This window comes from Charadrius vociferus, unplaced genomic scaffold (genome assembly GCF_000708025.1).
Source record: "Charadrius vociferus isolate BGI_N301 unplaced genomic scaffold, ASM70802v2 scaffold324, whole genome shotgun sequence".
In the NCBI taxonomy this organism is placed as follows: domain Eukaryota; kingdom Metazoa; phylum Chordata; class Aves; order Charadriiformes; family Charadriidae; genus Charadrius; species Charadrius vociferus.
In genome coordinates, this window is record NW_009648041.1 from 4,657,677 (window position 1) to 4,669,166 (window position 11,490).

An 11,490-nucleotide genomic window follows, 5' to 3' on the forward strand; every position below is an offset into this window, starting at 1 on the left:
CTTGGGCGCCCCCCGCCCCCAGGCCTCTCCGCCCGGGCCTCAGGGTCCCTCAGCCCCGCGCTCCGGCCCGGGGCCCCGGGACGCCTCCCGTTTAACAGATCGTCCCGGTTTAGGCCCGGGGACCGTTCCCTGAAGGCCTGGGGTGAAACCCGCGCTCGGCTCTGGGGTGCGGCTGCCATTAAACAGGAGTTTTTCCTCAGATGAAGTTATCCGCAAACGACTGCTGATCGATGGCGATGGTGCTGGTGACGACAGGCGGATCAATTTGTTGGTGAAGAGTTTCATTAAGTGGTGTAATTCTGGATCTCAAGAGGAAGGGTATTTGTTTTCTGTTTTGCGGTGGTTTTTTGTTGGGTTTTTTTTTGTTGTTTGCTTTGTTTTGCTTTTTTAGTCTTGGAACTTAGCTTGCATGTCAGTGGAAAACTGGGCTTGATCCGTTTTAAAACAATCCGTGTTAAAATGTATACATCTGCTTTTCAAGTATGGCTCAGTGGTGTTTCCAGTAGAAACGCTGAGCGCTGCAGTCGGAGCTGTAGACGGGTCGGGAATCACTGATGGCTGCGGGCTGAAATCTGCCAGGGCCGCTCGGATGCCCTCAGGATTGTCGTGCCACTGCGTGATCTGTCCGGGAGTCCCGCTATTATAACAGGATCGTGACTCGAATATTTCAGTTGGCAGTTCTGCATTTGTTCTGTTAGGGAAGGGTAGTACTGCTGGTATTTCTGCTATTATGGTGGGTTTTTTTTTTTAAAAAAAACAGGCTAAAGTAGTAAGGGATGAGCGACGTGGTGTTCCGCTCTGGGGTGCATACTAAAGCTGGATATAAATTCCCGGAGGACACAATATAACGATTGTGTGTACAGAGAAGCACTGCAGTATTCAAATTCAATCTCGGTGGTCACAGAGCCAGCCCTAGCTGGGAAGTTTGTAAACCCTGGACCAATCTGCCTATTGCTTTAATACTCACTTTGCACCTTTAAGGACATGGTAGAATTAATGGGTGCAGTGTTTCTAACTGCACTCGCAAAAAATTATACGTTGAATCTTTGAAATATTTTATTTCTTTAATAATTGTTATTTAACTGTTCCTGACGCTACATGAGGTTTTATTTCCTTGTTTTGTAAAGGTAGGGGGTATTTTTATGCTGCTTATCAATAAATATCTTGTCTGGTTTCAGTTACAGTCAGTACCAACGAATGCTGAGTACTTTATCACAGTGTGAATTTTCGATGGGAAAAACTCTTCTGGTGTATGATATGAACCTGAGAGAAATGGAAAATTATGAAAAAATCTATAAGGATATAGGTAAAGATGAGAAAATATTACTGTTTTCTGTTTGACAATTTCTCTTATGAACAAGCTTGAGGTAGTTCTGGTGAACACAATATATATATGATGAGTGGTTTGGTTTTTTTTTTTTCTTAATAGATAGCACTCATACAGATGCTGTAAGCATCTTATCAGTATATAAAACATATACAAATAAAAGCTTTTTCAACCTATTGAAGCATACGTAGTTTTGAAGCTGATGGAGCTAGCAGGCCACCATGTCACAAACAGCTCTTTATCTTTTTATAGTTTATCAGAATGACTTGTTTACATGTATTGTTAGATTTCAATATAACTCTGTATATCGCTTTTATCTTTTTTTCTTTTTTTTTTTTAAGAAAATAGTATAGCTGCAGCACATGAGAAGATTTCTGAATGCAAGAAACAAATCCTGCAAGCAAAAAGGATTCGAAAAAATCGCCAGGGTAAGAGCAATATCTGTATTTATACTGGTCGGTTTCATTATTTTGTGATCTTTTAGAATACATTGTATCAGAAAATAGATTCCAAATTTTTGAAAGTGCAAGGGAATATACTGGCATTATGAATACTATGTTTAGTTTGGTCGTGTTCCATACCCACTACTGAAAGTTTTTGGTGGATGAAGCAGACGGGATTCAACCAGTAGATCTCAACAACACGCAACCTCAGGAAAACCTAGAATGGTAGTTCAGAAAGATATTTTCAGGCCAAAGAAAAACCCCAAAAGCATCCTGTCACAATTCAGGTGACTTGAGAAGAGCTAAAGCATGTTATTAACGGTGAGACAAAAGTTGAATAGACTTACACCCAGCACTGAAGAGTATGCAGGTGTATTTCTTCAGCTCTTAAGGGAAGGTAATGTTTTGGTGTACACAGAGACAGCGGTGCCAGTTACACACCCAACAACTCTGTATCTCTCCTTACTGAATACCTGTTATGAGAGGTGTATTTTTTCCCTACTCTTAAAAGTATGTGGTGATAATTTCAATTGAAACTAAAGCATTTCACTGTAGTACTGTCTTATCAAAAGATTAGCAATTGAGAAGAAGAAAGAATTTGTTTTTTCTTGATAAATGAAATGCAAAAAGAAAATGTTCAGAAGTATAACAGATAAAAGGTTTTAAATACAACTGTTTGATCAATTTTGTGGATACTTTTAGACTCAACTGGAAATTAAAAGAACCTTAACCAGTAGGAATGAGAGTTCTTATGTCTTGACAAACATAGGTCTGAAGTGTTTGCTTTTTGATCTGTTCTGTCCAGCCTGCAGCACGGATTTTTCCATGTGAATGAGGTGGTTGGCGGATGTACAATCTTACTATCAGGAAATGGCTATGTTAGTTACCTATATAACCATAATATTGTTCTTAATGTGTAATACAGTTTAAAAAAAATCCTGTTGTTCCTTATGCAGCATTTTATACTTTTTTTTTCTAAAAATCTTAATGATCTCAAATGATAATGCGTAACATCTTACCAGCACCGTTTTTTGTACGTATACATTAAATTGTATCTAAAGCCAATGCTTATGAATCATACACAAAAGACCAAGTGTGCAGTAGTGCAGAGCTGTCTTATGTTTTCTGGCCTCATCCTTTATGCATCACTAGCAGTGGGTAAGTTTGAGTGAGGAAATAATGGCCTACAATCATACCTGAAGTTTATTTAAAATCTCTTCTGATATAATCATCTACTTTGAAATGTTATAGCATGGTATAAATTATGTATACATTTTTATATATGGATATTTGCAGGTACTCTTTTATATATGTAAGGTGTTATGTACAAATTTGAAAAATGTTAAAACAGTTTTTCAAGGAGAAAGAATCAGTACCATTCTATGGTACCTGATTTTTGATTCTTGAATCTATACTTTCAGAATTATTTAGGCTATTTAAATTTCTTTCAGAATATGATGCATTGGCCAAAGTCATACAACACCATCCAGACAGACATGAAACACTGAAGTAAGTATGAGACTACATTAAATTATAATAAGCCAGTAAGGTAAAAGTCACCAGATTTGACATTGCCTTGGTTTCAGTTTGACCTTTCCTCACTATTATGTAATTTCTTCCGACAAAAGAAAAACTTGGGTTTCATTATAAAATTGTTCCCTTATCAGCTTGCTTTAATTAATCTCCATCTGTGTAGGTTCAGAAGCATTGTTAATCATTTTGTATTTGAAATTTTTCCATTGTTAAGGTGAATAAGTGAACTCAGATGTAAATGCCCACCTAACATAAGTTTACCAGGGCCAAGTTTCTCAGAAGAGAAAGATAGTGAGGAACTGCTGTAAAGCGTACCAGCAAGGGATTCAGTAGCCACGCAAAATGCAGAATACACAAGCAAGTAGGTGGAATTAGAGAAAGCAGGAGAAAGCTCTTAGGGTTTTTTTATGTTTTTTCTTGTAGTAGTTGTTCCTGCATGCCTGGTTATAAATTGCTGTGTTGTGTACCACAATATAACCTGCCCTGGCACGCAGGTTAGACCTACCTGTTGTCCAACTCATCTTGCACCTAACTTACAGTATTGCTGGTGTCATTGTTGGATTTGGATCACTCTCTGTGCTTTTAGGTTATTTTGGGCAGTTGTGGGGAGATAATTTTTTTAACTTCTATCAAGCCACAGAAATATTCCAGGACTCATTGCATCTATGAGTTTGTTCTTCTTAACCTGATTAAAGATGTAGCATAGGGTTACTGTTCTCATTTAAGTGCAGCTTGCGCCTATCTTTTTGCCCACTTTCAGTGAAATTGCAGAGAGTCTGTCTTTTCACATTCCATGGTCTTTTATAGCAAAATAAAGATTTTTGATTATATCATTACCCTAATAATAGCATTTTTACACCTATAAGCCACTGAGAATATTTCACACATTGCTTTCTTGTATGTTGTTTTTTTGTGCCTTGATTTCATTACCACAAACTTTGATTATTACAGGCAATTCTCAACTCTCATGAGGCTTGACTGCTTCTTACTTCATTAGTCAGCGTGTGCCATTTATCAAGTGAGGCTTCATAATAGACAGTTATCAAAAGTGACGTTTTTCAGATAAGTCAGTTGATCAAGAATGAAAGCAACTAAATGTGATAATACTTTTTTTCTTAGAGGATGCCAGGTTGTTCAGGTTTGGAAGGGTGGTTCTAATTTTGCTTAACACATCCAAGCATAAGTTTCTTGAGCAAAGATAGAAATGGTGGTAAGTTACAGCTAGTAGATTTGGCATTTTGTCTTTTCTTAAGCAATTTTATCATCTCTTCAGGAGAGTATATTACAGTTAGAAATACCAGTGTGTTTATCCACTTGAAGAACGGCTACAGTGTATGCCCTTTTGTCCTTAGTCTGTTGTATTTGTAGTCGAAGACACAGATTTGAACTATAGCAGAGTATGATCCCCCATTTTACAGATGGGGAAATAGGACATACTAACAGAATGGAACATTTTTAAAAGGAGCTCGCTTCATAGGTATTTTAGCTTTAACTGACCTCTCCAGCGAAATAGACTTTAAATATAGAGACTAGATGAGTTTTTCATCCAATGTTTTAATTGCAAGGCTTCCTTTGTCTGCAGTTTGAGGAAAGTATACAGAAAATCATACTATGAACCAAGAAGGACCACCCTTAAATCAGAATGGAGGAAGCCTCGTTAACAATGCCATCTCTTCGTGGAACTCTTAATTACTAAAAACACTTGACAAAACCTCTTGTGAGGAAAAATGTCGTGGTTTATTGCAAGAGTTACATTTATAGCTTTTGCAGGTCATATGGCACAATAGGACAAAGTTCAGAAAAAGGCTTTCTTTATGCTTTTAAGGGACTGTTTCTTGGAATGACTCGTCACACAGCACAAAAGAAGAGAAGCTGTTATCAGCTTAGTCACAAATAATGTACAGGAGCCAATTCAGGAAGTGACAGGAGCTGAACTACTAAATGGCAGTGCCCACAGTGTAATTAGATGCAGTATCAGAAGAGCTGTTAAGAGGACCAAGAAATGACACCGCGTCTTAGAAAAGGAGATAAAATAATGAGAAGGCTAGGCAAAGATTCTATGGAGCAGACAGTAAAAGAAGTAAAATTCGAGAAGTAGCTTGGATGTTACTAGAAAAAAATTGCATGTCCTCTCACAGTCTGCTTATACCTGAGAACATGGTATAAATAGCAAGATGTGGAAATCTTTCAGGAGCTAGAAACCAAATACTAGTGAAATCCCTGTATGAGCCTATAAGCTGTTAGCGTGTTTACATTATAGGAAGGGATAATGTCACACCCAGCCCTCTTTCAGGCATTCCTTTCAAGGTACCAAGCTACTGGCTCAAAAAAAGACAACACCCTCAGGTCGCGCTAAAACAGACCTTTTTCCCAGCCATCGTGAGTTACGTGGGTACAACCGTATTCAAGCTTGGAGGCCTTGTTTTCTGTAAAAGTTCTGAAATTACAAGTTTTTGACATAATAGCTTAACATTTATGTCTCTCTGTCATTTCATTTGTTATGATTTCTTTACCTGGACTATTTATTTAATAGTTCTTTTTCTTCCACTTAGTTCAAATCTATTTTTCAAGAATTCTACAGAAATTTTTAAAAATACTATGACAATTTCTTTTCAGACAGCTAGAAGCTTTGGGAAAAGAACTGCAACATCTTTCTCACATTAAAGAAAATGTTGAGGATAAGGTAGGTTTTTAACAGAGATTGTTATATAAGTATTTATTGGGAACATAATTAATGGAGTATCCGCTATGGGTTGTTTGGCTGCATGTGCTCTCTGTTTGCTAAAATATATATTTTATCGTTCCAGTTGGAGCTGAGAAGAAAGCAGTTTCATGTTCTGCTGAGCACCATCCACGAGCTTCAACAAACCCTGGAAAGTAAGTGGTGTTCTTAGGTAATATATATATATAACTGGGTTGGGTTTCAGCACATCAAAAGGAATCACAGCTTCCAGCAGTGGGCTAGCTTTGTGCAATTGAGGTTGACGACCTCTTGCCTTGGCAGCATTTTTTTCCCCAGTAGTAGTACAGAGCCTGAGACTGCTCAGATTTTTTTTTTTTCTTCTACAAACTGGCCACCATGTCATTTCCTGAATAGCTTCAGATTAATCTGTAGGCAACAGCCTTCTTTAAAATGTGGGGATGGAGAATAGCAATTTGAGTTTGTTTTTTTTTTTTTAAATAGAAAAAATATTTCTTAGAGAAAAGTATTGATGCGCGTAGTTTCCAAACTTAATTGTGTAATTCCTGTTTCGGTAGTTTTGAAGATGTCACTGCCATCACGGTATCGTTTGAGGCTTTACTAAAAAGAAATTGTAATACAGGAAAGCTTAATGGCTTACCTGCTCAAACAGTGAGTCTGTGATACAGCAGGGACTAAAACTGTAATACACAAGAGCTAAATTGAGGAGTTTAGTCATACTCATCTTTTGTTGTACAAATACTTAATATTTTCAAATCAGTGCTTACTTTTCATGCTCTAACATGGATAATATTGTTTTAAATATTATTTGCTGGATTTTTGCCGTGTCTTTCCGAGATGGAATAATTGGTATAGCCTTTGAGCATGACCTGATTAACATACATAGATGGCTATAAGAGCAGACTTTCATTCTCTAAGGCCATCTAGATCTTCTTAAGCAGAACGAACTGTTAATCCTAGGTGCGCTTTAGCAGAAGGTTATTGTTATTATGTGTTACTAGCACTTGCTTAAGTATTAGTCTCTGAAATACATTTTCACATGAATGTATAGATTACCTTTCAGCTTCTAGAATTTTGTGAAGAAAGTAACATTTTAGTGGAAGGCACAGCTTCAGTTTGAAATAAACCAATAATAGGCAAGGAGAAGGCATGTAATTTGAAGCAATCTGGTACTGTTTGCTTGAATTGATACTATGGAATTTATCCATGTTTCCTGTAATAACTGTTACAGATAACAGCCTTAAAAAACTTGGAAGGATTTTTAAGTGGGACACAGTTCTGCAATATAGTCTGTAAATATAACCAAGCATGTTTGACTAACAGTAATACTGAATTTTAGATGATGAAAAACTTTCAGAAGCTGAAGAATCTCAAGAAACTCAGATAGAAACAGAGACCAAACAGTAAATGAAGACTGACTATACTACTGAAGAACGTCTGAGTGTCTTCACTTTGTGTGGAAACCAACAGTAAGAGAGACAGAACCAAAAAATAGTTTTCTTCTGCTTCTGTGAATTTTTATACAAAAATATTTGGTTTTGCTTATGCTTTAGGGGAAAACAGTTACAGATGTGTGCAGACAGGCACTGTGTGTTAATCCACAAACTTTGTAATAAGAAGTATATTTTGGTTTACAAAGGATGAAGGTTCTGCACAGTACTTGTGAACTAAGGTGTTTGCAAAACATTGTCAATAAAAAGTGTTTACAAAGAGTTTCCTATTTTTAGTGGGCATTGAGCCTAACAGGAAGGGCTCCATTTCTTACTTGACATTGGACTGTGGGCATCTTTGCACGAGTCCCAACTTCCATACCCGGGTCCAGATAGGACCCAAAACTGAACTAAGTAGGATCTTGATTTTTTCAAAGTAGCTGCCATTTTAGAACTTACCTGTCAATGGACTAGAATTTGCTGGTTTCATAGAAAATAGAATTAGTGCTTGTCAAGGGGTGTGAAACAACAAGAGTCATACTGTACCAGCTTTATTTTTACCATAAGGTGATGCAAAGAACTGCAGTGATCTGAGCCTCACTATGCTGTGTTCTCTGCAGCCACATCAAAAGTCTTTGTTCTTGTAGAACCAGGAATCTAATCCTGATACCGTTTATAATCTGCTTCTGGATTTATCTGTCAATTGACTATTATGACATCATAGTTCCCGAAATAGGTGGTGGAACCCTTCGGTTCTCATGACGACAAACCAAAGCAGTAGAGCAGCAATCATAATGTTAAAGAATCTCAGATAGTTTTAATATTAATAGGGAGGGTGGAGTCTGTCCACCTGGATCATCCTGCAGTCCGAGCAGTCTGTTGGGAGGTAGGAAAATACAGGTTTCAACCTTCCCAACAAGAGGTGAGACTTTAGTATGCTCTAAGCTTTGGTAAGGCAGGGAGGGAGGAATGAGGGGCAGTAGCAGGTCATGTCGCTACCTGTTAACCATGTTCTAAAAACACCTGTTAAATCAAGCCTGCCAGTGGTTTGGGTAAAGGAACACATTTTGCTTATGACTGAGTCATAAGCATACGTGGTTGAAGTAAAATAACCCTGTTATACAGAATAGAGCCTCCTCCTCAAACTAGGTGACAGCCGAGGGCGATTTCCAGGATTGTGACTTTAGACTTCTATAATCTAAATGCCGCGTAATTCCCACTGTTAGTGGCTGTGGATCTGTGTGCGTTGGGCTAAACAGACATATCTGAGCTTGTTTTGCTCGCATTCCAAGTTTGCTAAAGGCAAGCCAGCTGAACGAGAAGTCATACAGCTTGAGTAGCTCAGTGCAGCCCTGGACTAATAAGCTGTCAAAAGTCTTCTAGTTCACAGCTGGTCAACTCAGAACACGGGGGAAGCTCAGGTTTGCCTGATAGAGCCTGTGCAGACATGCAGGACTTCTCGTGTGCTACAAATTCTGCATACGGGGGGTGGCGGTAAGCAAACAAAAGGGATTTAATAGGACAAATACACTGTCAAAAAGTATTTACTGTTCTGTGTTTTTCCCCCTCCTAACAACAGTGACTAGTAAAATATTTTGTAAAGCAGCAGTACTAAATTATTGCCAAATCAGGGAGGAGTCACTTTCATAAATATATGAATTATGGAGATCATAAATGATAAAGTCTCAAGACACTTTTAAAGCAATTTAACATTTTTTGTGGTTGAAAGGCCCTCCGTGAGCTACCTTGATTGTATTTGGTGCAGAGGTGGATGACATTTACTAGCTAAAAGTGGTCTCTGTAACAGCATTGTCATGAAGACCTCAAATTTTACCATTCTTTGTTTTACACAGTTCTTTGGAAGTTACTCGGATCACTCAAGTATCTTATCTCAGAACTCACGCTGCTCTGTATAGAACCTAACCAGAAACGTGTCAGTGCGTGAGTCTGTTCCGCTGGTAAGAGAATGTACACAGAAACGTTGTATGGAAGAGAAGCAGTACAAATGCACGGCAAATTAAGGAGTATATTCTAGTTCGAATGACAGTGATGCAATCTTGAAAAGCGATTACTGCCCTAGACAATCTAGTCGCCCTAGCGCAATGTGGCAGCAAGAGGGTGATGTCACCACACCGCCTTGGAGAGCAACCCCCCCAAGAAAGCAACATCAATTCATTGCAAATCCAGCCTCAGTGGGACATCTGAAATCTCAGCTTCCCCCCCCCCCCCCCCCCCAGTATTTATACCTCCAACGTCTTGAACATTAGATTTGTACCAAAAGAGAAACAAACCCAAATGAAACTCTAGTACCAGGCAACATTTAACCTGCTCTGTTATTAAGCCCCAAGTTCCAGGTTTGAATCCACTCTGCTTGTGTTGGAAATGAGATCTGGATCCCCTGTATTCTTCTGTTGAGGTTTTATTTGTGTCACATTTCCAAGTCACAGATGATAGTGACTGTTTCATCCCTGCACGGAAAGCTGTCTTGCTATGATGCTGCTTACCTGCACCGACTCTAAATGTACACGTATAAAAATCTGTACATACATAAACTCAGGATCTCAACAACCACTCTTTAAATAAATCTTTCCTGTCTTTACAATTTGCTGTGTCCCTGTCTGAGCTGAAAGATTATTACATGCCTAAATGCTCCATCTTAATGCCATTGCCATGTGGATGCAAAAATACAAGCAGAAAGAGAGGTGCTGAAGTGATAAGCTGACATTTTCTATGCCACAACTTGTTTTTCTGTCCTCTCCAAACAAGAGCGGTAGAGGGAGAGTGAAACATTGGACAGAAATGGTAACTTGGGCAGAATTTTTTGAAAGGGATTTAGCAAGCTCCATGGAGGGATGGAGGAGGAGAAAGAAGGTCAGTGACACACTGCCAAGTGATGGAATATTTCTGAAACTATGGTATTTGAAGACAGCTGCTGCCAGAAAAGAAAACTGCAAAAAATATATCCCAAAGATTTATGAAATAGAAATTACTAATTATTTTAGATACTTGTCATGTAAGTTTTCCAGCTGTCACAGCTGAGTGTTACCATCCTTTCCCCTTCTCCTTGACTCGAGTCTCAAGTGGTTCTCCTTTTTTTGTGAGTTTAAAAAAAAGTAAAAAAGAGAAATTCAGGCGAGTACCCTTAGTTTTGCTCTGGGAACCTGTGATTTTTATTTTGTAGAATACGTGCATTAGGGAAATACTATACCAGTGTATGAACCACTTAAATATACACATACAACAGATCCCAGGGAAAGCAAGTTAGCAATAGAGAAGTTAGCGCTCCGCCTTTCATGCCTCATCCTGATTGTCAAACCTGTTCTTGGGTTACCTCAGCCTTCATTTCCCAAGTCTATTTTACTAAACGTTATTATCTGCGTTGCAGAAGTCCCCGGGAGCACCACTGGTGGCGCAGGGCCCGCCTGTTGCTAGGTGCTGTGCAAAGGCAGGACAAAAAGGCTTTTCCTGCCCCCGGGTACCACAACAGCCGGGAGGCAAAGCCAAGGCTCGGAGCGGAGCGTCCTGCAAACACCCCGATGTTCACCCTGGCCTGGCGTCACTCACTGGCCTGCGGGCAGCGGGCAAGAGGCCAGCGGGAGCTGGCACGGCATGGCTGCGTGAGGCTGCTCCAGTTCGTTACGTTGCCGAAGGCGCTCGGGGAATGGGATGCCAGAGCTGGCTCCCAGCGCATCCCCGCCGACCGACGGGGCTCAGCATCCTCACATCCAGGAGCTTCCCGGGTGGTCAAGAGTAATTCTAAAGTCCGGGGCACAGTGTGCTGTGGTCTTTGTGCAGATTAGCAGAGGATTAATTAGAAGGGAAGGATGAGGGGCCGTACACCTCCATGCCAGAGGGCTTGTTTCACAGGAGGAGCCCAAGGTCTGTCCCCGCTAGAAGCGGAGCGCTGGTTGTGCTGGGCAGTCGCTGCTGGTGTTGCTGGCAGAACGGCTGGACCGGGTGTTAATTGCAGAACCCACGAGGAAGGAACTCCGAAGCAAACTTGTTTTTCTCCGTCTGTTAACGTTTGCGTTCCGTCTACTTTTTTTGCGTGGGGCC

General features: G+C 39.7%; 1 protein-coding gene across 2 annotated transcripts; it reads left to right on the forward strand.

Annotated features, from left to right (window-relative positions):
• The first annotated feature begins 205 nt into the window (after nt 1-205).
• THOC7 (THO complex 7 homolog (Drosophila)) lies at nt 206-7,714 on the forward strand. Of its 2 annotated transcripts, none has more exons than XM_009883605.1 (7): nt 206-318; nt 1,179-1,306; nt 1,669-1,755; nt 3,222-3,279; nt 5,920-5,986; nt 6,111-6,180; nt 7,344-7,714. In XM_009883605.1, exons 2-7 carry the CDS (start codon nt 1,198-1,200, stop codon nt 7,409-7,411), a joined length of 459 nt encoding a protein of 152 aa, XP_009881907.1. In that variant the 5' UTR covers nt 206-318; nt 1,179-1,197; the 3' UTR covers nt 7,412-7,714. The 2 variants fall into 2 exon arrangements, with proteins under 2 accessions (XP_009881907.1, XP_009881906.1); XM_009883604.1 differs by having other exon boundaries at nt 231-271; nt 7,344-7,704.
• Nucleotides 7,715-11,490: the final 3,776 nt, after the last annotated feature.

Excerpts from the sequence above, each read along its gene's own strand:
- THOC7 (XM_009883604.1), top strand. The coding sequence starts at position 231 with ATGGCGATGGTGCTGGTGACGACAGGCGGATCAATTTGTTG. Across the intron at positions 272-1,178 it reads ACAGGCGGATCAATTTGTTG|TTACAGTCAGTACCAACGAA; the intron begins GTGAAGAGTTTC and ends GTCTGGTTTCAG. Across the intron at positions 5,987-6,110 it reads AAGAAAATGTTGAGGATAAG|TTGGAGCTGAGAAGAAAGCA; the intron begins GTAGGTTTTTAA and ends TTATCGTTCCAG.